The sequence below is a fragment of the Strongylocentrotus purpuratus genome, unplaced genomic scaffold (genome assembly GCF_000002235.5).
Source record: "Strongylocentrotus purpuratus isolate Spur 01 unplaced genomic scaffold, Spur_5.0 spur5_scaffold_19, whole genome shotgun sequence".
Taxonomy (NCBI): Eukaryota; Metazoa; Echinodermata; class Echinoidea; order Camarodonta; family Strongylocentrotidae; genus Strongylocentrotus; species Strongylocentrotus purpuratus.
Genome location: NW_022145604.1, coordinates 14,870,719 through 14,898,503, shown reverse-complemented (window position 1 = coordinate 14,898,503; position 27,785 = coordinate 14,870,719). Strand labels below are relative to the sequence as shown.

Genomic DNA, 27,785 nt, shown 5'->3' with positions numbered 1-27,785 from the left:
TCATATTTAGAATATGAAGGCATCTGAAGAGCCATGCTTTTCAGGGAACATGTTTTATCTGTTGTTCTTCCATACTTGCATAATAACAATGATAATGCTCACCAACTATTTTTCACCTCTTCCTAGAACTCAACCTTCTCTTTAATATTCTTTAATTAGCGCTTGGACTCTATAGGGATCCTACACCGAGACAAATTACATGTACATTAGCTGGCTAAGATATAACAGGCAGCAGGAAGGGGAAAAAACACCAAAAACAAAGCATGATCTGAATGACATCATCACTGTTGCATTGTGGGAGCAGTTGTAGGCCACAATTTTAGAGTACATGAGACAGAGGGCTCAGTTCGTGCTTATCAGATGGAGTTGATTGAAAGTCTTTGCAGTTCAAAGGTGGACTACGTCTGTGGTATCTTTACATTGCATTCCTCGTCTGTCTCTACTCCCACTTCCTCCTGTCAAATAAAAGAAAAAAGGATATAATAAAGAGTGAAATGAAAGAGATGAAACAACTAAAATAAATAATAATAATAATATTCAGTTCTTGTATAACGCATAATACGTTATGAAATAACATCTCGACGTGCATCAAAAGAGCTTTGGAAATGATTACCCTTGCTTTAGCTGCGGCAGCCGTTAACAGCGCACAGTGCATTTCAAGGAATAATCCTACCAGGTGCCTATTTACCTCACCTGGGTTGAGTGTGGCAAATGTCTTGCCAAAGGACATTGGTAGAAGATTTACCACTGATAACCACATCACCAATCAAGTGTGATTTCAAACAGGTTTAAAATAATCACATTATTGTTCACAACCCTCTGTCAACAGAATGGCAGAGGAGGGGGGGGGGGCAGATAAACACAAAATCTAAATCTAAAGAATGAGTTGGCAAGGAAGAAGTGGTATGAAAAAAAGATGGGGGGGGGGAAATGAAAAAATGGGGGGGGGGGAGATGGAAAAAAGGGGGGAAATGTGTGTGTGTGTGTGTGTGTGTGTGTGTGTGTGTGTGTGTGTGTGTGTGTGAGAGAAAGAGAGAGAGAGAGAGAGAGATAATTGAGGGGGCATGAAGACATACATGCATATATGAAGAGAAAAAGTATGCAATAGAGAAGCAGAAAGAGAAGCAAAAATAGGAATTACATGTGTACATGTAGAAAAGACAAATATAAAATGTAAGAAATAGAAAGACAGAGAGATATTCTTACCACCAACTGTTTCTTGCTTTTAGGATACCCCTCTAGAATAGCATCAAGAATGTCCATTGCCTGTAAAAAATAATTAAAAAAAAAATAATAATGTATATGCCATCAGCATTCCGTCTCCAACCAACAAAATTTACAAAAGCACACTGCATTTTAATATAATCATACCTTTTTACTCCCAGTTTAATTACATTTTTATTCCAAATCTTTCCACATATTTTCTTCTCAACTTATTTAGAAGTGTAGTTGATTTCAAATCACTTCTAAAGAAAGAGATTGGGAGAGAAAAAGTCAGCAAAAAGTATATAAATATCAACTTGCAACAGCACCATCATGTGTCCAATAAAAAATGAAATTTCGCTCCTTCACATCATTGCCCATGTGACAAACTTTCTTAATTATTCATCTCACTCTCTCTCCCTCTCTCTTTCTTGCTCTATTATCCCTTTCCTTGTCTTTGTCTAAAGATCTCTCTTATTAAATTTCTCACCTCTCTCCTATTCTTTTGCCCCCCCCCCCCCTCTCTCTACCAAAGCAGTAAGTAATATAAGAAGACATCAAATATCAAAGTGAAATACCATCAAAACTTCTTTTCTTCCAAGCCTTGATAGTAGTTTGATGGTTTTCAGTTTTCTTCTGCTCAACTCTAACATGGCTATCGGATAAATTGACCCGAGAAACTATGACCCCCCCCCCCCTCCCACTCCTCCATTTTCATCACTCCCACCTACTCTTAAAGGCATCGTTTATTAACAATGTTAAATCTGAAATGCACGGTCCTATACGTGTTATCAGTGTCTGTGATAAGGTGAAATATTGAAGCATTAACAAAATTGTGCTTTAAAATGATCATGAAGTACCTCAAAAAATTAAAAAATCTTTGAGTGACCAGTTTTACCATACCGGTACTTATTTCCCCCCCTAGACTGTAGTGTTATAAAAACCGTTTGGAAAACACAAAATTTGATTTTTCAATCATAATTATCTTGATTGTAAAAGTCATGGGGTTCCTGACTGACCTAAAGGTTTATAATTATCATTGCAGCATGAGCTAAATCCAGGATTTTGTATCAGAATCTGAGGCAATGTTACCGAGTCACTTAAACCCAGAAGCATTCAAACTGGACTATCTTAATCAATATCCTGATAAATGCTTACCATTCTCTTTCGTTTCTTCCAAGCCTTGATGTTAGTCTGGTGGTTTTCATAGATGGCTTTCTTCTGCTCCACACTCACATGGCTACCTGCTGATTTAACCTGAGTGACTCTGCTTTGCTTCTTGGCACACTATAAAAATAAATACAATCAAAGCGCATTGTTATTTTTTCTGAAGACGAAATGCGCTATACAAGCCTAGGTTATTCTTATTAAACTTTTTTAGATAGACTAGCTGCCCAATCAAGGAAGACAAAAAGAAGTTGTCTTCATAGGCAGGTGGTCTTTACATAAGCTTCTCTTCACTGCATGTTTCAAGGAGTAATACTGTTACAAGTTGTTTTTTTCAGTTAACACATATTCTTTTCATACAAATGGTTCATTGAAGTGGGTGGTACTGTAGAAACTATATGGCAAATGGAGTACCGGTACCATGCTTTGGCATATTTAAAAGTGTTTTCATCTGCTTAATATTATTGTTTTTTAAAGTTTAATTATTAAATATAAGATCGTCTTTAGTTACTAATAATTTAAGGTATGTAAATCTGATCACAGAAATTCTTTATTTCTGATTTTAAGTAGCTCACAAGATAAAACTTGAACAATAAAACATCAGGTATAGCTAAATAAAAGCAGAAGGAAGTTACTAGTACAACCCTTGATTCTGTTGAAAATATATCCCACCTGATCTAAATTGAGATAATCTCCATTTCAGCGACCTACATTGTAAATCTGGAAGATATTTCTTACAATTTCGGTATAAAGTTATCGGTTGATTTAGCCGGCTTGAAACTCTAGAAAGCCATAAACAGGAGCAAGCTTAAGCCTTCACAGTCCAGGTTTGAGAGAGCACAGTATATTTGTGTACAGGGATTAAGGGCTTGGTATTGTCGGGGTTAATGATTCTCTATACCCCCTGCCGACGGATGAGATGTAACCCTAGAGGGCTGTCACGTCCCGACAATGTCATTCCGTAACAGCTGATGAGAATTTCTTGCAGAGAATAAGACGGAGAAACGATGAGCTAGCTTCCTCCTGCCTTCATTGACAATGAATGACAAGTCTTTGCAACAATAAGTGTTCCCTCGATAATTTCTCCTTAAAAGAGCCATTACTATGAAATCCAAATTAAGCTACTTAAGAGGAATATTACAGAGAATACGTTAAGGTTATGTTTTAATACATTTGGAAAAAAGAATTTTTCTAAATTGGGATAATTGATGATAACTGCTAATGAATATTAATGATTTGTAAATGAATACACTTGAAAAAGAATAGACAGTAGATGGATATATGTGTGAGTCATAACTTTTGTCTTTTTATTTTTTTTATTTTTTTGTGTGTGGAGAGAGAGAGGGGTTCATATGTTGAATTTAATAATGTCTGTTTGTTGGGCAATGCTTTATTTATCCTTCTGATATTTTCATTGATTAAATAAACCTTGGATAAGAAATAAATAATCCTCAGATATCTTGGTCTTAGATGGATAAGACAATTAAGTCTGAAGGTGCCTGGAGCTTAATTTGTGTTTGTTGCTTATATATAACAGAAACAAATTGAATAATAATAATAATATTTTGCATTTATATAGCACTCAATACCTTGAAGCTGTCTCCAAGAGCTTTCGGATATACTTCTCATATATAGTGCCTTGATTTTTTCTGCCCTTAAATAAATAAAGGATTGCTCATAAGTATTTACAAAATATCAAGTTTAAGGTGTGGTTTTTACTATTTCAACACAGAACTTGATGTTTGAATTACAAAAAGTGCATTGTAATTTCCCCATAAATTCATTATAACCTATGCACATCGACGACGATATCTTGCAACTGGCTTTTTACTGCCGCTGTGTTATTGATCATTTTGAATGAACCATAACATGAACCTAATCTGTCGATCAAGATTAAAAGCGATGACCACAATCACATGTTATGGACTCCGCCCCTTCACCCCTCCCTCCTCCCAATCCCCAATGATTCACTCCAAATCATCGACCTATCAAGACTGATTTCCTGCTCTAGAGCTTGAAGCTTAGTCTGCAGGGCTTGACCTGAACAGAGAGGGGTGTGTTTTACACCTTCCCTAGAATCCCTACCTACGTACACCCCTCATCGTACTCATTTTTGCCATCCAGACAGAGCACCAGATAGAGGGAGAGAAAAATTCTTTATTTTGGGGGGAGGGGGGAGGGGGGATGGAGAGAGGGGTGGAGGGCAGGGGAAAGGAGAGAGAATAAAAATATGGATAAACGGGAATAAATAAATGAAAAACAAAAGATCAGTAGATATCCTCTTCATATTAAGTACTGCATGAAAACTAAAAGAATACAGGTGTGAAAATTCAAAGTAACGAATTATGAGAGAAACAGCAAAGGGAGAGAGAGAGAGAGAGAGTGGGGAGGGGGAAGGTGGAAGAGTAGAAAGGGATGAGAGAGAGAGAGACAAACAGATAGGAGAATGACAGAGAGGTGTAGAGGGACAGAAGAGATACGTGTAGACGAAGAGATACGTGTAGACGGAGACAGAGAGAAACAAAGACCAAGAGAGGGGGAGAGGGACACAGAGAGAAAGGAGAGGTGTAGAGGGAAAGTGAGGCATAGAGTGATAGATGGAGAGGAAGAGAAAGGAAGAGTGGTAGGGAGGGGAGGAGAGAGAGAGAGAGAGGGAGAGGGAAGGGTAGGCAGAGACAGAGGAGAGGGATGAGGAGGAAGAGAGAAAAGGATAAACAGGACATAGGGGAGAGGGCTGGACAGAGACAGGGCATAGCTGTAAGAGGATGAGAGACACAGAGAGAGAAAGATACAAACAGACATATAAACAGAGGAATAGATAGAAAGGAAAAAAAGAGGCATATACAGAGAATGAGAGAGAGAGAGAGAAAGAGAGAGGGAATGATAGAGAGAAAGAGAGAGAGACAGACAGACAAACACAGAACATGGGAGAGCAAGATTGTGTTTTCTGAATGGCCCTCTATTGAAGCATCAATCTTCACCACAGGATGGAAGAAGAAGAAACCATAACATTCCCGTAGCTATAAAGCTTGAAGATTGGATCTATCATTTCATCTCATTTACCGCTGTCTGCAACTCAGTCCCTAGAGTACAGCCACCTTCAGCTTCCACATTCAGTCATGCTATAATCCACATGCTATTTTCTGCACTTATTTCCAAACTCCGGCTATTCAATCAGGCAATGGCGTATCCATGGGGCGGGTGGGAATGTGCCCCTTGTGCCCCCTCAATCTGCCCTAATTTATAATACTGTATCGAACTGTAGAAGTTGCACAATATCCACTAAATATGTAAAATCTTTGTATTATTGGTAGTGTCCCCCCACCCCTCATCCTAGATCCACCATTATACGAGGGCACATGACCCCTGCCCCCCCCCCCACCCATCTATCACACATGTACCTCTGATACACATAAAGAGTTTTTTGTAATAATTGTTTTGGTGTAATACATGTAAACCCCCCCCCCCCCTTCTGCCCTGGACAGCAATCTTCTACCAATGTGTCCTGCGAGCCCATCATACAAGATCAACCATACGTTTAATGCACATCAACCTAATACATGTACATGTACATAGTTGCACAAAATTACAAAATGTGCTGACAATGTCATTACCACCCCCACCCCTTGGTCAAAGAATCCTGGATGTGCCACCGTTCGCAATCTTATACCAACATTCACATGACTCTTTTGCTTCTTAGTTGCCCCATGAGGCGATTAGATAGATAATTTCCTGTTACCTTTGAAATCAAGTTGAGATTTTAGGGTGCAGAGCATACGGTAGTTCAACTCATAATTCTGTCAGGAAGCCAACCCACCCCTCCCCCCCCCCCCCCCAAAAAAAAAAAAACATCCCCGACTTTTCAAGTATACTAGAATGTATTATCTGCAGACCTGGGCCACATCTTATAAACAGATGACATTAATCGCAAGAATGAACATTAGAAAAAGGGGACTGCAAACTTGCTATTGATTAGAGGATCTGCGATTGATTTGGATCAATCGCAACTCTTCAAAAGACAAGGCCCTGAATTACAGTTTTGCTTTGCAAATATAATTTACAGAGGCATTGCAACTGTGAACTTAATTTGACCTTGAGAGAATTGAAAATGTTAAGACTGCCATTTATTTCATTTCGAGATTTCAAAGGGGAAAAACTGATTGATTTTGATGCTGCAAATAACATTTTAAAACCAAATTTGGTAATCAATTTAGAAATCATTGATCTCTTATCAAGAAGGGTTTGTCCCATTTGAGCATAAATGATTGTCGAAAATGCCAAAGCACAATAGGAATGACCAATCTTCTGCACAATTTCATTATTCTCACACTTTCCACAAGCAACACAAATACGTTCCGCACTTGTTTTCTTAAACACAGCATTCAACATTCTTAAGACTGTTTCTGTTTCTCACAAAATTTCATTAATTCAATATGTACAATATAAAAAAAAACAGAATGCCTTCAGGCAGTCTGTACATCTCTCTCTCTCTCTCTCTCTCTCTCTCTCTCTCTCTCTTCCTCCCTCTCTGTCACAAGTACACGCTATAATTCGCTTTATTTAGTTCCTAGTTTAATGAAAGAAAAAAGGATATTTTGATAAAACCGCTGATTGCGTGTTCCAACGTGACACTTGGAAATCTCTATGATGTACATGAGGTTTACCCATTTAAATATTTTCCCTAGGAGATAGTTAATCACAAAGAATCTTCAAGTGGGAACAAAGCCTTGGTATCGATGCGCGTCTGATATAAGACATCATAATCACATGAATCACAGCTTTATCAAACTGCAATACATAAATAAACATTGCAAAGGTCATTGGGTTTCTTTCTCCTAGATGTTCATAAGATTATGACCAAAATAGACATGATTCTTTAATAATACAGCCCTGGAGCATTAACTATGAATAAAGAAACGTCTAACTTTAGATGCTTAAGGAGAAGTGATTATTAAATGACAAATGAGGGTTTCTAAAAGGAGCAAAGGAGAGCCTAGATGGTAAAACACACAAACCCCAAAGTTAAATAAAAAAAGGGAGAACTACATGTACAAGGGATAGGAAAATTAAGAGTACAAGTGAGAGATGAATAGAGAGAGAGAGAGAGAGAGAGAGAGAGAGAGAGAATTATATAGAAAAGAAAATCACAAGACCTAATATGAGAATGGGATAGCCTTTTCCCACCAATTGTAATTCAACACAGGGTTTGATTTTCTTCTGCCTTGAGGAAACAAAGTCACTCTCTCTGTTACCACTACATTGCAAGTGTAAGATTAGGTTCAATGCACAATCGTAAATTATAGTAGTACTGTGTTAAAAAAAAAAACTAATTGTTCATATCACTGATCCTTAAAACGTATCATTTGAAAAGATTTTGAAGCAATTTTGTTTAGAATTTCATAGAATTAACTATGGTATGGCCTCATTGAAGCTTTAAGAAACACATATTATAAGCCCCCCACCCAACTCCCCCTCTCCCCCTTTATGTTGCCATTTGTGTGGGAATGTAGGGGTAGTGCCACCCCCCCCCCCACCCCTTCCTCCTTGCAGCTACGCCACTGACTGTATAGAAACCTACCATGGCTGTGAGTTCTTGTATCCTCTGCTTGGCTTCATCATTGGTCAAGGAACTATTCAACATCGCGATTTCTGAACGGAAGAAAAGGAGAAAAAATTTATGGCAATGACTATTATACCTCAATCACACCAACGAAACCGACATCAGACTGACAACAGGCCAAAAAACAATTACAATACCACAAACGACAGAAAATTGGTGTGTTTTGATTGGGTGTGGAGTTGGTTCAGTAGTGTGACTAAGGTATTAGACCATTCAATGATTTCGCGTAATTACACATGCAAGCTAGATTCCAAATAATGACCATCACAGTTTTTTTTAACATGATCATCACAGCAATCTAGCTGATCCTCACTGTATCCCTTGTGACCTTTGTAGTTTAATTAATTAATTAAATTTAATCCCTGTCTAAAATTAATTCCTTCTCTTTATAAGTCATAATCATATGAATAGACATTGGAATTGACTTGGTTTTGAACCAGGGACCTCCAAATTAAGAGACCACTGCTCTACCACTGAGCCATGATCGTGCCTGTATTGTTATTACCTTTCTCCATTTGTTTGCATTTTGTCCTAGAAGTCTCTAAACTGGCTGTCAACCCAGTGATCTTGGTGTCCATGTCCTTCAATTCTTTCTCATCTACACTTGGAAATTGACTCTAAACAATAAAATTAAAAATTAAATAAGCAAATACATCAAAATTTATCAGAGGCCTTAACAACAAAACATCTCTATATTACTTGCAAAAATCAGATATTAATCCCACTTGCAGGCAAGCAACAATTTGTTATTCAATATTCATGATTCTGAACAGCTGTGGGCCACTCAGCAAACTTTAGTCATCTGGCTGCAATAAATGTCTGTATTCAATTAATTTAAATTGAGAGCCTTTTTGGAGGTTTTAAAACTAAATATCATTTCAGAACCATTTATACTTGCCATCTTTATAAGTTTAGCCAATAAGGATGGAGCTTTCTGCTTTAACTTAGCTATCAACTCTTCTCAAACCAACCAATCAGAAGCCAACTTTCTAAAATAGGGACTTTTAGATTTGCACAAAGACAATGTGGATTGCTACGATCGACGTCCTTTTAATGCACTGTCTTGAATGGACGTCACACGTATCAGTCCATGCAAATCTAAAAGTCCCTAATAATTACAACTTCATTGACCAATAAGGATCAAGTAGTCTGTTCATATATAATTCTAACTCTAAATATTCACCCATTCAACAGTTTTCTGTATACTTGAAGCAATGCAACTTTTCTATTTACAAAAAAAGCAAAATATTGAGCAGGGGTGTTTCTATCTCCAATAAATTTACATAGAACAGCACCATTGTATGAAACAATTCTCAACTCAAGATTATAGTCAGATAATTTACCTGATCAGCAAAATAAATCTTTTGCTTTCCATACACCTTCTCTATAATCTTGCCATCTTTGGCTAGGTCTTCAAGGCATCTTACAATGAGCTGGTAGGAGAAAGAAGGGATGGAAGTGAGAAAGGGGGTTATTAAATAAGCTCTGGATGTAGGATATGAAGACCTGAACAGCAACATAGAAATTCTGCTTTCGGCATAGACCTTCTATGTAATCTTGCCATCTAATCAGCCGAGAAGAGTAAAACTGAAAAAGAAGAAGATGGTGTAAGTTTTTACATCCTTACAGATAGAAATGTAAATGTGTTGTGGTCCAATGGACAAGTCTCTGGAGTCTGGACTGTGAACAACAAGGTACAGGGTTCGAATCCCTGCCACAACAACTAACGTCCTTTGGCAAGGCATTAATTTACATTTGCCACACTCCACCCATGTGAGGTAAATGGGTACCTGGCAGGATTATTCCTTAAAATGTACTGTGTGCTAATAACGGCTTCTGAAGCTAAAGCCAAGGTTATAATTTTCAAAACTTTTTGGAAGCGCACATGGACATTATAATGTGATATGCACTAAACAAGAAAGGAAAATTTTGATCATTATTATTATTCATTATTTATCATTATAATTATTATTATTATTAATATTACCATTATTGTTTTTTTAATTATTATTGTTTTTATTATCATTTTTATTATCATTATTATTATTATTATTATTGTAATTATCATTAAAAGGAAAAAACATGACATGGACAAAGATAATGTCTTGGGAAGGAGGTTATAAAGAGCTATATCATGTGAACTGTAGATAAACATGAAAAGAAAAGCAGTATGGTTCAGTTTCATATAAATAGAAAAATCTTTATTTATTATGACTATGTTTACATAGCAACCCCCAATAAGATATCAAAAATAAGCCAGAACTCCTCCCCTACTTACAGGAACTGACCACAAAGCAACACCTTTCCTCAATGACGGTTTCCCATGTGATTGAACTTGATCACCAGGCAATCGCCTGATCAGGAAATTAACTAATTACAATTAGCAACAAGGATCTAAATACACCTAGAATAGCACATGGAGGCCTGCTTAAAGGTCATGTATAGTTTTGGTAAGACCTCCAAAAAAAAATCTTCACTTTTTAATAATAGCAAGACACTAGGAATTCTAAGAAACTATGAAGTTTTATCCTCCTCGTGTGGAATATTAAAGATAAAATTGAGTTCTGGTAACAAAAAGAAAATGAATTCTCCAAGCCTTAAATTTCAATATTTTTAGGGCAAGGCCACATTTCTGTAGTGCACATTCCTATATTACAGCACAAATAGGAAGAATTGGAAAGGGCACAAAAAATCTCCAAGGCCAGTGAGAGGGGCAATGAGGCCAATCAAAGGGGCATCCAAGGCCATGGCCTTGGTGGCCTTGGATTAATTTAAGCCCTGATTCTCACATAATCAAACAAAACTTACACTGAAAGTTCAAGATTACAAATAAATGTCATTTGCCAAACAATTTTGGTAGAAAATGTATACTGGCTGAGTAATGAGCATAGAAAGAAAAGGAAATCAAGGTGTACTAACCCGACACCATTTGTGTAGTCCCATATACATCTTTCTGTGTATAGTGTTTGCAACTTTACCAAGACTGGGCCACATTTCTTATCATTTTGATGATTCCAGAACCTTGCAGTACACACCAATACTTTTATGCTAAATGATCAACCTTTTCTGATCAATTCCACACCGTTTCTTTCACAATGCAATCGCATGACCAGTACTCAACTTTATCTTTAAAGAAATGAAAGCACTGCTTCAAGACGTGAACTTTTTGAACTAATGTGCATCCACAAGCTTGTGATTATTTAGGAAGGGCATATGCTACAACATTAAATTGGCTTTGACATCCCTGAGGAGCCTATTCATTTAATAGGCTGTAGATAGAGGACTTCCTTGAAAGTATATTTAGCTGATTATATTTAGAGAACCTCTGGTATTTCTAGTTTTATGAACTTGTTTGATAAGAGAGAAGACATGCCTCATATTAGTGAATATTGTCCTAAAAATAAGTACTATGATTTAAATACTCTGATCTAAGAATTTTGTTTAGACATATTGGGAATCACTTTAAATTCAAATGTTATCTAAATGCAAGATCCATATTGTTTAGTATTTTGAATTTCTGGATTATTGTATCTCTTTCTTGAATTGTTTGAGAGCTTTGCTCTTAACCGACTGCTCTTAACCGAAAATCAAGAATTTGATTTCTTGATATCAAGAATTGAATCCTTGATATCAAGAAATAGGTATTAATGATAAAACGGCTTGCCATAAGCTCGTGCCAGCTCGCCACAACACGAGGCTCCACCTCGGCTAAGTGGGAGCCCTGCTTTAATGATGATACCAGCAGGTCCATGTTTCACTGCAGAATTGTAGGGCTGGCCTCATTGGTGTGGCATGGGTTCGGATAATGATGGGGCACCAGGCATCATTTGGGGAGCGAATTCTATTAAATAAAGAGCTTTTTTATAGAAGGGTCATATCATCATCTTTTCACATTCCCATTCCCCTTCTCTTTTCTTGTTTTCTTTCCTTGTTTCTCTATCTCTCTCTCTCTCTCTTTCTCTTTCTATTTCTCTCTCTCTTTCATTCTTTCTCCCTCCCTCTCTCTCTCTTTTCACCATCTTGACACCCATCGTAACTCAGCTGGCTACACCACTAGAGGAACTCATAGGCATTCCCTTTGACAGGCAATATGATGCAGTATTGCAGTATGTGGGAGTTGTGTCATTTCAGAAGTTGAAGGGCATCTTGACTTGTTGGTTTTATGGCTTGTGCTTGCATGTGGCTTACTATGTTTTGATGGGATATGGCAACAGTCCAAACATTAAAATAGGACTGGACAAAGGACGTTTGATCCAAGATTTCTGGGGGACATGAATAGAACTTTAGCAATATCACTCATTTGGTTTAATAAAGTAAGGACATGATACGTTAAAGTAAATAATAGACCTAAATCGGTATGAGAAAATGAGAGTGAGGAGGAGGGAGAGTGAGAGTGGGAGAGAGAGAGTGGGAGAGAGAGAGTGAGGGTGGGAGAGAGAGTGAGGGTGGGAGAGAGAGAGAGTGAGACAGACCCGGCCACCCCACTCCGAGAACGGACGGACCCCATGCGTGTTACCAAAATGTCCTTTTCGTAACAAAAGAAAAAGGTTGACCCGTATTGACTTTACACACCGGACTTTTGCTGAAAAGGGGGGGTCGCTTGGAACACGCATATGCGTACCCTAAATAACACAGAGGGGGGGGGGGGCGGGGAGACAGAGTAAGAGAGAGAGTGAGACAGAGTATGAGAGAGAGAGAGAGGGAGGAAGAGAGTATACATCTAGAGTTAAGGGGATGAAGAAAGAAGAGTCAAAGAGACAGAGTGAGGACAGGGATGAGAAATGAAAGGGAAGGAGAGAGAGGGAAACAGACAGCTGTTCTGGCTTTCTTAAAAAGGTAATAATTCAGTATAAAAAGTAGTCAAGTACCATACGTCATACAACAAAATGAAACACAATAAAATCATCTGTTAGTACAGTGTGCTGTTCTTTATATTAAAACTTCCTCTTGAAAAAACACCATGTCACGATCAATTTCAAAGCGAAAACAAACGCCAATCATGTCTCTGTGATGCTTCGTTTCTGGCACACAGTCATAGCAGACTTCAGCTGTAAGCTAGTCCATATGAATCAGCACCCAAATACAGCCGCAAACCTGATGGAAAGCCGTCAGCTACTAAAGCATGGAAGTATTTTGGTCTGATCAATGGCGACAGTCCAAGCAGATGAGAAGTTCTGACTGGGAGTATATATTCTGCCTTGTCATTTAGAGCTGGGTTTTCGTTCCGCCCTTAGTTGTACAACTTGTAATGATATTATAAGAGTAGGCAGTGAAACCTGCAAGGCGTGATACCAGGTTTACATGTACATGTAATTTATGAAGTTTTCTCAGATCGATAGATGCATTCATTAATTTTAAATGCACATCGAGGCAAGTCCAAGGTGTTTCTCCCTCACTTTATTAAACTACTTTTTTTTAATTAAAAAAAAAGAAAAAAAGATGTCATTGATGTCATGGTTGTATCAAATTGATCACCAACTTTCAAGGAAATGACCTTTGCAATGGTATTCTTTTCAGGCTTTTTGCTATCATGTTTGGTAACAGATGGCACCTTTGTACTTGCATGCATGCCCACATCTGTCTTTGTTTATTATTCATAACTACCCAAATCTCTTAAACTCCTAAAGATGTTGTGCAAAGAGACTTTCAGAAATATAAGTTAGCAAATCAGCCATTTATCATCCATTTATTTAAATACCCATTACTAATAATTATGCATATATTAAATAGTGTGTTGGATGATATCATATAGTAAATTTATACTTATTCTTTTTGTATGATGCTCTTTATATACGATGTGGTGCTTTAAAAAAAGCATAAGCACTGCATAAAAATTATTCTAATTGCAAGTTCATATAGAGGACATTAATGTGGAGAATGTGCTCTTCATGCATTGCAATATAAATTCCTCCTGGGTTTGAACATAAACCCACAGGTACGTCACTATATCAAGTATTGACCTACATGTAATGTAAGTTCATTCAAAGGACACGATGTGCAGGATATGCTCTAATTGTCATGCAAATAATTTCACAAAGATCACAGGACCTGAATTCCTACTAGAATTCATTATAAAACCACAGGTATTGCACGAAAATTGTTCTGAAATGTTGCAAGTTCATCTAATTAAGGACATCAATGTTTCGGAGAATGTGCTAGTCATGTTCTCTATATTCCTCCTGGGTACGAACGTTAAACGACAGTTAACGTCATAGGCACTGATCACATGTCAGTTCAGTCAAAGGACATTAATGTGCAAAATAAGTGTCATGCACATGACCAATATATAATCACAGACCACAACGTGTCGTTCATAAATGGACTGTAGTAATAAGTGGTGAGGCAGTGGGTGCCAAGACCATTTAGATTCCCAATTATTACAGAACAAGATAATTCTTGTTAAATTTTGTTGGTTTGCTAAAAGCAGGCCACTCTTTAGTCCAAGTGGGAACAAAAATATTAGCATAATCATTTATATTTTCAGCCAGGCGAGCCTTTACTTGAATATAGGAGAGGAAAATACACTTTAAATTAAAATAATTATAACACACTCACACCCACCCACTCACACCTTTATTACAACCATAAGAGAGAATGAAAAAGGCACACACAAATATAACACACTCATACCCACCCACCCACACCTTTACTACCATAAGAGAGAATGAAAAAGGCACACACAAATATAACACACTCACACCCACCCACCCACACCTTTACAACCATAAGAGAGAATGAAAGAGGTACACACAAATATAGTACATTCACATCCACCCACCCACCCACACCTTTACAACCAAAAGAGAGAATGAGAGAGGTACACACAAATATAGTACATTCACACCCACCCACCCACACCTTTACAACCAAAAGAGAGAATGAAAGAGGTACACACAAATATAGTACATTCACACCCACCCACCCACCCACACCTTTACAACCAAAAGAGAGAATGAAAGAGGTACACACAAATATAGTACATTCACATCCACCCACCCACCCACACCTTTACAACCATAAGAGAGAATGAAAGAGGTCCACACAAATAAAGTACATTCACACCCACCCACCCACCCACACCTTTACAACCAAAAGAGAGACTGAAAGAGACACACACAAATATAACACACTCACACCCACCCACCCACACCTTTACAACCATAAGAGAGAATGAAAGAGGTACACACAAATATAGTACATTCACATCCACCCACCCACCCACACCTTTACAACCAAAAGAGAGACTGAAAGAGACACACACAAATATAGTACATTCACACCCACCCACCCACCCACACCTTTACAACCAAAAGAGAGAATGAAAGAGGTACACACAAATATAGTACATTCACACCCACCCACCCACCCACACCTTTACAACCAAAAGAGAGACTGAAAGAGACACACACAAATATAACACACTCACACCCACCCACCCACACCTTTACAACCATAAGAGAGAATGAAAGAGGTACACACAAATATAGTACATTCACACCCACCCACCCACCCACACCTTTACAACCATAAGAGAGAATGAAAGAGGTACACACAAATATAGTACATTCACACCCACCCACCCACCCACACCTTTACAACCAAAAGAGAGACTGAAAGAGACACACACAAATATAACACACTCACACCCACCCACCCACACCTTTACAACCATAAGAGAGACTGAAAGAGACACACACAAATATAACACACTCACACCCACCCACCCACACCTTTACAACCATAAGAGAGAATGAAAGAGGTACACACAAATATAGTACATTCACATCCACCCACCCACCCACACCTTTACAACCATAAGAGAGAATGAAAGAGGTACACACAAATATAGTACATTCACACCCACCCACCCACACCTTTACAACCAAAAGAGAGACTGAAAGAGACACACACAAATATAACACACTCACACCCACCCACCCACACCTTTACAACCATAAGAGAGACTGAAAGAGACACACACAAATATAACACACTCACACCCACCCACCCACACCTTTACAACCATAAGAGAGAATGAAAGAGGTACACACAAAAATATAACACACTCACACCCACCCACACCTTTACTACCATAAGAGAGAATGAAAGAGGTTCACACAAATATAACACACTCACACACATGCACACAACGAACATATACGGTAATGAAATAGGCACACACTCACACCCACCCACCTACGCCTTTACAACCATAAGAGAGAATGAAAGAGGTAAACACAATTATAGTACACTCACACCCACCCACCCACACCTTTACAACCAAAAGGCAGACTGAAAGAGACACACACAAATATAACACACTCACCCACCCAACGACACGTTTGCACAACCAAAATAGAGAATGAAAGAGAGACACACAAATTTAAACACTCACACCCACCCACCAACCCACCAACCCACACCTTTACAACCATAAGAGAGAATGAAAGAGGTACACACAAATATAGTATATTCACACCCACCCACCCACCCACACCTTTACAACCAAAAGAGAGACTGAAAGAGACACACACAAATATAACACACTCACACCACCCACCCACACCTTTACAACCATAAGAGAGAATGAAAGAGGCACACACAAATATAGTACATTCACATCCACCTACCCACCCACACCTTTACAACCATAAGAGAGAATGAAAGAGGTACACACAAATATAGTACATTCACACCCACCTACCCACCCACTCACACCTTTACAACCATAAGAGAGAATGAAAGAGCTACACATAAATATAACACACTCACACCCACCCACCCACCCACAACTTTACAACCATAATAGAGAATGAAAGAGGTATCAAATATAGTACACTCACACCCACCCACCCACCCACCCACACCTTTACAACCATAAGAGAGAATGAAAGAGCTACGCACAAATATAACACACTCATACCCACCCACCCACACCTTTACTACCATAAAAGAGAATAAAAAGGCACACAAAAATATAACACACTCACACCCACCCACCCACACCTTTACAACCAAAAGGGAGACTGAAAGAGACACGCACAAATATAACACACTCACACCCACCCACCCACCCACCCACCCACCCACACCTTTACAACCATAAGAGAGAATGAAAGAGCTACACACAAATATAGTACATTCACACCCACCCACCCACCCACACCTTTACAACCAAAAGAGAGACTGAAAGAGACACACACAAATATAACACACTCACACCAACCCACCCACCCACAACTTTACAACCATAATAGAGAATGAAAGAGGTATCAAATATAGTACACTCACACCCACCCACCCACCCACCCACCCACACCTTTACAACCATAAGAGAGAATGAAAGAGCTACACACAAATATAGTACATTCACACCCACCCACCCACCCACACCTTTACAACCAAAAGGGGAGACTGAAAGAGACACGCACAAATATAACACATGCACACACATGCGCACAACTAAGATAGAATGAAATAGGCACACACTCACACCCACACTCATATACCTTCGAGATATGCATAACCAAAAGAAAATGTAATGGTAAGAGACAGATAGACAAAGTAAAAGAGAATGAGACAGACAGATAGACATAGTAAAAGAGAATGAGACAGAGAGACAATTAGTCAGACAGAAATAAATTAAGGGCAAAGACCTCTGTTCTAATTTGACTACAGCAATTCAAGTCATTTCACACCTGTTTTGTCTGACAATTAGTATCCTTGACCCTAACACTATTTTTTGCCCCTCCCCAACGTACGTACGGTATCAATAACCAGGCGTGGTCTAAACTTGACGATTATTGCTGTTGTTCCTTTTGGACAGCATCCATTAAAGCCCACTGCAACTCACCAAAAATTGTAATAATAACTACATTTAAGGGTGAGCAGGTTTATAACAATTAGCTGAATAATTCAGAGATGGAGTTAATTTATCTTAAACTTCTTTACAAAATATGTTTTGGAAAAATTCATTTGCAGAATTGAAGATAATTTTTTGCTGTGTTAAAAAGGAAAACTTGGACTCTTGTATTTTCTGTTTTGCTTTCTGTTTGTGTTTTTAGTAAATGTTTTAAGTTTCATTAAAGATTTAAAGTTCAAATTCATTCAATATTTCATCTTCAAAGTATACTTGAAAGCCAGGGTAATAATCGGGGCAGTGCCAGGAGCGTCACAACGTGACGAACATGTGCGCTATATAAGAAGCCACTATTATTATTATTATTATTATTATTATATCGACTAGTTGATGCTGTACTGAAAATGTGAAGGGAAAAAATAATGTTCAAGTACTCAAATAAATAAAAGAGTTTTCCTTTCTTTTCATATCTGGTCAAATATAGCTGTGAAAAGAATAATGCTTCCAAAATATTATAATGTCCCAACTTACAACAATTAAATGTACATTTGCAAAGGTACAAATAGACTTCCAAAAGCTCATTCCTCTTGTAGAAACCTGCCTCCGATGGGGGAGAATCTACAAAGCTTTTTCTGTCCCTTTCTCAGTCAACCTCTGGCAAACTCTATCAACACTGACATACGATATACCAGTAACAAAATCAGAGGGTTAGCATGGGAAGGAAACAAACTTTGTGGATCCAATAACAATTTGTTAGCACTTTGTAAAAATAGGAGAAAAATAAAATCCCATAAATGTCATCAAATTCGCAGTCCTGGGGGCCATGAGAATGTCACACTCTTTATTTCCTGAATAGTATTTTTTCGTACAGGAAGTTGAGAATAGCGATGGTGACAGAGAGAATGTCAAATAATTGACAAGGATTTGAAGGGAAATGTGTCCAGCTTGATTGATGGAATTTGAACTTGAACTCTGACATACAAACTGAGGGGAAAAAAATTGGTAAATATTGTGTGTACATGTGTACTGAACAGTGACATAGATTTATAGATTCTTCATAATCTAATTTAGTTTTAATCAACGATATTTCATACATCAAATGCAGGCCAATTTTATGATGCAAATTTACATGTTTAGAAAATGCAGTGGTTTTTCTGTGGCTGTCTTCCGCGACATATCTGAACAAACCTTTAGAGAAAAAAGGTAATGTTTTTTACAGGTAAAATTATATTGTAAAGGGAAGGGAAAGGGGGAAGGCCATTTACAGACACGAGAAGGTCATCCAGAATAATCTTATTGTCAGACTGTCACCATTCTAATAAATGTAATCATAAGTCAATTACTTGGACCCCTTGGATAAGTTTCAGACAATATCTAACATACCCTATAGATCCTGATATTTCAAAAAATTAACCATTAAAAGTTTGTTTACATACATGTATACCATGGTAAGTTAGGCATTATAAACATCACACTGTCACCATCATTATATCATTACAGGCCAATTACTCTGTTAATAGTTCTCAGACAATGCCAATCATAACCTATCCTAATATTTCGCAATCAAGCCCTAGACAAAGATGCATGTAATAAAGACTTTACAATAAATAATAAAATGGAAGGATATGGGCGGGTTTGCTTCATGAAGGTCAGACATATGGTCACCATGCGTCTGTACATTATGTAACAATTAAATTCATCTTTTGAGACAGTAGGCGCGTCTTCATCATCTCCAGATTGCCAAATAGCCCGCTATATCTGATTTGGGAATAATCCCGAAGTAACAAATCGCGTCTTCACTATCTCGAGATTCGACCTCAAAACTTGAAACTCGACCTTGAGAAATTAGCTCGAGATATTTTGCTCAGCATTAGCACGTACTGCGAATCTTCGGTCTAGTGAAGACGCACGGGACAAATAGCTGGATATTTTGCCAAATGGTGGGATATTTTGCAAACTATCCCAAGATATCTTAGGATGACAATCCTGACCAAATATCCTTCTAATTGCTACTTCGGTCTGATGAAGACGCAAATTAGCTGGATAGTTTGCGATCGGATAGTTCAAATAGCTGGATATTTGGCAATCTTGAGATAGTGAAGACAGGCCTAGTGAGGGCCAGAAGGACATTTATACAAATAACATAACACAGATTTAATGCCCTTCTTGATCTCAGCAAGCAAATTACTTGTACTTAGGATAATTTCCAGACAATGCAGCAAATTCTATCCAGATTTAATACAATCATACTGCTAAAAACACAATTATATGTACATGGTGCATATTTAACAAAGGTTCTTTAACTGTACTAAAATTAAAAGGTATTCAATCAACTAAACAAACAACTGAGGACACATTAATTTATTTCAGGGTGATGCCGGAAAGAAACTATAGTCAGATGCCAATGAGATTAGAGCTTTTCAATTTGAAAATGAAATAATTGGAAAATTGTTATGTTGTATGTAGGAAAAAGAGAACATATGACTCAAATTTCCATTTATTCTTCACCAAAAGACAAGTTACTCAAACTGTCAAAGTGACTTGTATGGCATTCTGATAGTACATTTTACTCTGAAATGATTATCCTCTTTAATATAGGCAGGAACATACATTACAAGTAGCTTTCCAAAATGTCAATCTTTCCTAATACAGAATCCTTTTTATTATCATCAAAGAAATGGTAAGTTATTAAATCTTTTAAAATGTTACCTTGAATAATCGAGAACATAAAGTTTACATTTCATCTGTTTGGAGCTAGGGCATTAGCTAATGTACTTTCACACAGAGTTAATGCTCTTTTGGCTCTGAAAGGACTATTTAGAATATCTCACAGGCAACAATTATGTGAACACCTTACTCGACCTCTCTTGTAATATTTTACAGCCTCATCATCCATTTCTGTTTTTCTTTTAGAATGAATCACCCTCCTACAACAAGAGTCATGAACAACTGTTCTAATCTTGCGTGATCTCTGAAGATCCTGTCACCATGGCAACCACTAAGCGGTAGATCTGTGATTAATATTCCATTGTCTTTGTATCTAGGGATGGAACGACCTGTTAGCGTCCCAAAGTAGAGAGTACAGTCACTTTCAACAACAATCAAATCAAATGCTCAAGAGATCTTGAGCTTTGGGAAATATTTTATGATGCAGTATACTTTCAAGTGATACCGGTAAGTGTTTCTCAAGAATTTCTGCCAACATGCATCACACATCAATGCAACAATGTGGTCACATCACAATAATTTAAAGTTTGATTGTAAAAATATCAAGATTCACAGAAATAATAGTAGAGATAGAGTATAAGTAAGTCAAAATAAGGGGGAAAAGGAAAATACATCTTTGGAAATAGTACATGTATTTAATAAAAGTGTCAATGATGCAACAATTAAGTCCAGTTGCTATAATCACTAGGCCTGAGTCGAAACGGGTCCCCGCCCGGGCCCCGACCGTCGAGCTGAAACCCGGTTTTTGGTTTTCGGGTTTCGGGTTTTTCAAAATTAAATTTCACACTGATATTTTGAAATATAGAACTAAAAATGGAATTCAAAAAATTATATTTCAATATAATCAAATAAATATGCTTTAGAAATAAATGGATATTGTTTCAGTTGACGGTAGGTGTTTTTATCGCTCTAAAATTGAGGCTGCAAGAAAGGAATCACGCTTCGTGGTACCGATCGAGTGCGTTCAGAAACGGAAGTGGAAACAGAGCAAGAAAATGCCACACACAAGACTAAAATATTGATCAGACTATTGCAATTAAATCGTAATACTAAAGGCATTAATTTAATTGTCAAAATATATCCACAACATAATGGTTTATCCTTGATAGTTTGATGAAGGAAAATAAATTAGAGCTCTTGAAATAACATCGAAGTGCCTTTCGTTCGTTCTAAAAAAATGCGTGTATAACGGCAAGCAGAAGTTACGAGTCAAGCTTGATATGCACGTTTAAATCCCTACACCGTCATCCGACCTGATCGGAACAATAAGCATTAAACCAATTAAAAAACATCACGTAAGACTTTAAGGGACTCCAATTCAACAAAATTACCGTAAAATAATTATTTGCTTTGACAAATAATACTATAGATATTCATAATATCTTACAGAAATAATGATATTTCATGAGCTACGTACTCGATATCGAGTTCAGCTAGCCATCATTTTGAAATGAGACGTAGTTGTCATGCATGCAGCGCAGAATGCGGCAGCTCGCAGCTAGAGAGGGGAAAAAAAAAAATCACGTAATAGTCACGTGAATATCACGTGATCTCAGGCCCGCGCTTTTTCCTCTCTCTTCTGCATACTGCCCTCTACAGTCTACTGCATGACAACTACGTCTCATTTCAAAATGATGGCTAGCTGAACTCGATATCGAGTACGTAGCTCATGAAATATCATTATTTCTGTAAGATATTATGAATATCTATAGTATTATTTGTCAAAGCAAATAATTATTTTACGGTAATTTTGTTGAATTGGAGTCCCTTAAAGTCTTCCGTAATGTTTTTTAATTGGTTTAATGCTTATTGTTCCGATCAGGTCGGATGACGGTGTAGGGATGTAAACGTGCATATCAAGCTTGACTCGTAACTTCTGCTTGCCGTTATACACGCATTTTTAGAACGAACGAAAGGCACTTCGATGTTATTTCAAGAGCTTTAATTTATTTTCCTTCATCAAACTATCAAGGGTAAACCATTATGTTGTGGATATATTTTGACAATTAAATTAATGCCTTTAGTATTACGATTTAATTGCAATAGTCTGATCAACATTTTAGTCTTGTGTGTGGCATTTTCTTGCTCTGTCTTCAGTGGGTCATAGATCTATTTCCACTTCCGTTTCTGAACGCACCCGATCGGTACCACGAAGCGTGATTCCTTTCTTGCAGCCTCAATTTTAGAGCGATAAAAACACCTACCGTCAACTGAAACGATATCCATTTATTTTTTAAAGCATCTTAATTTAATTCCATTGATTATTTTATTGTTTTGAAAGCAGTAACTGTCTTTTCCGTCGCATTATTAGAACAGCAACTTAGTCTAACTCCCGCCGCTGCATGCACACGATTTTTAGTGTCAGTGCAGTGGTGAAAATTTCGGGTACCCGGTCCCCGCCCGAAATTTTCAAGTCAAACCCGGGTTCGGCAAAACCCGTGATGACTCAGGCCTAATAATCACAACCATTAGAATTGTCAATTAATCCTCAAATATCCTCTAATCCTCACGCATAGTGATCATCATAAGCTGCTTTGGTCCCATGACCAATCAATTACATGTCTAATTAATACAAGCAGGAATTCAATGTGAGTGAGCGAACAGAAATAGAGTGTTAATTGCTATTTACGGCCAATCTTTAGGACAATGCACTTTAAAGGGGAGGTGTATGGTTGATGACCGAATAGGTCTGTTTTAGTGTTTCAGAAAATGGATCTGTAAACAAACTGTTGTCTGTTTACAGCCAGAAGGGTATGTATGGACTCTGTGTGAAATGATATGTCTTAATGCCCTTCTAGCTCCAAACATGCGATATATTCCATAATGTATCTATCAAGGAAACAGGTGTGAGGTATTATATTTCAACTATTTTTTTTGTAATACCTAGTACAAAATGGAGAAACTGGTAACTGACACAATTTAATTGCCCTGAAGAATTATTTTTTTTAATGTCAGAAATTAATTTAAAAACTACACATTCTTCATCTGATTCATGAGATTACAAAAATAGTACTAAATAAATGAAGATTTGTCATGGAGTCTTAGCCTGCATGAATCATTCAAAAACACAAAGGAATTAAATCAATATATCATGTTCAGCACTTAATAGCAATATAATTCTGTGACAAGAAACAAACTGACAAAAACAAAAGAGTGTACTTCATGAAATAAAAACCTGTGTAGATATATACAAATCAAACATGGACAAACTGATAAAAGTATATTTATTTTGTACTCGATATATAGTTTAGAAAGCGTGCATTAATTAACGCTTTGCCAGATTGTTCATTCAATTCAGTTCCAGATGGAAATGGCCAAATTAGATTTCAGAGAAAAACAGAATAACTCAATTTGGTAAACAAGTACAGCCACTGCACTTGTTCAATAGCTTGTACTTTTTTCAATTATCTTTGACATAATGCTATCACTCACAAATTAATTTGACTCTCATGTCTAAAAGTATAAATTATTGAAGTAATAGGTTGGTGATAAACACAATGGCAAATAGCAAATGAAGTTCTATATTTAGCAATCTTGATGTAAAACATCATAATTGTAATAAGTTATTTTAGGATGAATTTCTCTATATCCTATGGCAGGAAAATGGCGAAAGAATTTAACCAATGCTCCACCAATACAATACTTACATTAAAAAAAAGGACCTTATACAAGCCATGGGATTCTATACCTCTACCCTAATGAGAAGCCCATCATAAGACTTTTCTTCAAAACAAAGTGACATCATCTACCACCTCAAGATAACTTCATGCGTAATGCTAAATCACATCCGACATCAAACTCCAAAATTCAAAGGATTTCATCAGATTCCGTGCTGCCACAGGGTTCAAAGGGAAGGAAGTCTACAGACGAATGAAAGTATCAGCTGTACTCCACATGGCACTTTTTGGAGGTTCTAGCAGTCAGTTTAAGGTAACAATCACTAGCAATTTCATCTAAGATAAATCAATTAAAGGAATAAAGCCTTAAATCAGATTTTCATCATATTAACACTCAATTTCTAGCAATAAGGATACTACATGTAGCACATGTTTTCTAGGCTACAATTAATTGATGAAAATTAATTGTATGGTCATTATATTATAGAGTGAAAAGATAGAGAGAAAGACAGTGATAGCTACTTTTACTAGTTTACAAGTTAGAAGTGTTTTTAATTTATTTTCCATTTAGTTCAGATTTATTACTAGTCATCATAATAGAAATAAATTATTTAGGATGAATTTCTTTTTTTGATATAGCAGAAAGATAGCAAAATAATTAATTTTACAAGTTATCATTATGGTAAGTAGTTATTTTAGGATGAATTTCTCTTTTCATATGGCAGGAAAATGGCAAAAGAATTAATTTCACACAGCTGGCCAATGTCCATGAGCAATGTTCTTGTATTGAACTCTAACCAATACTCATCTTGCTATGTATACTGTACTTCCATAGAAGGGACCTTACAACAAACCATGGGATTCTACATCTCTACCCTAATGAGAAGCCCTTCATAAGACTTCTCATCAAAACAAAGTGACATCATCAACCACCTCAAGATACTTTCATGCGTAATGCTAAATCACATCCGACATCAACTCCAAAATTCAAAGGATTTCATCAGATTCAGTGCTGCCACAGAGTTCAAAGGGAAGGAAGTCTACAGACGAATGAAAGTATCAGCTGTACTCCACATGGCACTGTTTTGGAGGTACTATTAAGCAGTCAGTTTTTACTTTTTAGGTCATAATCTCAATTTTGTTGTTGTTGTTGTTTTAGGTCAATTTCAGTAACGTGTGACTGTCAGGAGACAGTATCTCTCCCGGGGTATCAACCAGCCAGTGGCAGATTTAGACTATTTTCAATTTGAGTTTGAGCAAGTGCTAGTAATTCCTTGGTTTGAGAGGGGGGGGGGGGTAGGGGCACCACAACAAAATATTTGAAAATCTTGCCCCAGCCCTGCCAGACTCTTTAAGTACGTGTGGTAGGCACGGTCAGGTATATAATTGAGAATAACATTTTCACTGGAGAATAATTGGTTATCATTAAATTTTAGGAACTTTGCATCGAGAGGGTACAACATTGCCCTTAATCGTGCCCAGATTAAGATCATTAACCCCCTGAATTTGCCAATGTCATATAGAGAAGGATGATTAATTCTGGCTCCCTTACAACTGAATCATAGAGAATATATAGTCAAGTGCTACATCTGTCAGACTATCATTGTCAGAAAGGGGTTAACAATGACAGATTAATCGTCTACAACGATGACACATTTAAAACTGCCCAAATTTGGGTCATTCTGGTAATTCACGCCTTGAGATATTTTAAGGGTGACTTTTACATTTTGAATTTGTAATACCATTAGTGATATTAATTCATGATCACATATCAACAAAGATAAGTCAATATGAAAAATCTGATCAACAAATTATTCATAGCAGGTTCAAATAATGGCTCGTAACCAGGGATTAGCACTGCAGGGCTCGACACTAAACAGGCACCTTGGACATACTGTACATGTATGGGCACCCACAATCTAAATCCGCCCCCCCCCCCCCAAATTTCAAATAATTTACATACTGAACAATAGGCCAAGTGCATGCATTCTCTAATAAGATATATCTGGACCCCCTTCCAAAACAAAGTTAGTGTGGAGCCTGAGGTTAAGATTAGAAAGTTAGAAACATGTATAAATGAAATTCACAGCTCAGTCATATGGCTCTGAATCCCAAGCCATGGCATCATCATATACAAAAGGAAGCATTTCATCTATCACACATGTATCAAACATCCAGCTAATGTCTGCAGGCCATTCATATGATCCACCTACATTTATAGAGACACAATTAGGTATATATTCAAACGGGACCATCATAGTTTTTAAACTTTCAAAGTTTGTGAAACCTCAAAGTTATTATAAATAAACTAAGCTCCATTAACCACTACAAGAATTCAAACAGGATTAAAAACAAGTATTCAAAGTGATCAACTAAACTACAAGCTGGTCAAGTGGTCATTTTAACGACAAGCTGATATTATCTCTAAGTTGAGTGCGTCTGCACGTACTTTCCATCACGCTAGCCTAAAGATCGCTCGTACATTTCAACTTCAAGTATAAAACTTTGAGATTCCTAACCAAGAGTGCGTCTACAGTGTACATGGTCCATAACAAGACGATAACCTCAGCGTTTAAAACCATGCATGACTTAACTTTAAGTTTACAGACTGCCACATGAACCTACAGTGACTACAATCATACCCTACAAACTCATTTTACTCCTGACCGTTTCATGCCGACTCATTCCCAGAAATGCTCTCACATCCTGCCACACAATAAGTCGTAAAATTCAAAGGAATCTCAGAATGTCCTGAAAAAGTAGTTTCAAGGGCATAATAAAAAAGCAACTCATCCTTGTGTGTCATTTAAAAACATTGTCTTTACATATTTGTTCATGTTAAATTCTTTGTTGCATTCATATGACCATGATGATCCATCTCTCTTTGTCTTGATTTTTTATTAGAAATGAACACTCACGCAAACTCTCATCTACTAGTTCACATGCAATTTACTTTAGACATGAAATAGAATCAGTCATGGATAACAAAAGATAAATCACCTCTTTAATAAGGAAAAGTCATCAAGAAAGAGGCAATTCTCAAAACAAAAAAGTTGTTGACACTGGTTAATTGGTTATAAATCACTAAGCAATAATGAATGAAAGAATTAAAAGAACCCAGAGGGTTGGACTTCCTGAACTAAAGAAAAGTTTTGACACAACTAATTTCATTAGGGTTAATATGCCAATAGCCGTGTGTTTAGGGGAATTAACCACTTAACAAGCTTGGTCTGCGCCCAATTCACTGAGAAAATTAGCCTTAATTGTCTTTGCTAAGTTTTCCTGGATTTTGGCCATGGCAATAATTCAACACCTTCTGGCGAGGAAGCCCACAACCAATAAAAGCAATTGTAAACTTGCAGAGTAGGTCTAGGGTGATCAGCGATCGGTTGTAATTGGACGCTTCCTTTTCCAATCACGACAGCATTGTTCATTGCACTTAGGTTGCGACGTGCATGACACACCAGCGAACTCTCAGCCGGTCCCCCAAGCATGGTGAGGCCACTTCCATTGCTTGTTGCGTTTCCTGGGAAGCTGCGATGCTTCATCATCAAGGACAAGTTTGCACTTTTGTATATCTACTTTTAACCCA

The 27,785-nt window shown here is 37.3% G+C and overlaps 1 protein-coding gene across 1 annotated transcript; it reads right to left on the bottom strand.

Moving 5' to 3' along the window:
• Window positions 1-83: 83 nt before the first annotated feature.
• LOC115925824 (homologous-pairing protein 2 homolog) lies at window positions 84-27,741 on the bottom strand. Its single transcript, XM_030989795.1, has 7 exons — window positions 27,658-27,741; window positions 9,334-9,423; window positions 8,496-8,607; window positions 7,949-8,019; window positions 2,362-2,490; window positions 1,207-1,266; window positions 84-455 (listed from the first exon to the last, which is right to left on the bottom strand). The coding sequence occupies exons 1-7, from the start codon at window positions 27,739-27,741 to the stop codon at window positions 399-401; spliced, it is 603 nt and encodes a 200-aa protein (XP_030845655.1). The 3' UTR covers window positions 84-398.
• Window positions 27,742-27,785: the final 44 nt, after the last annotated feature.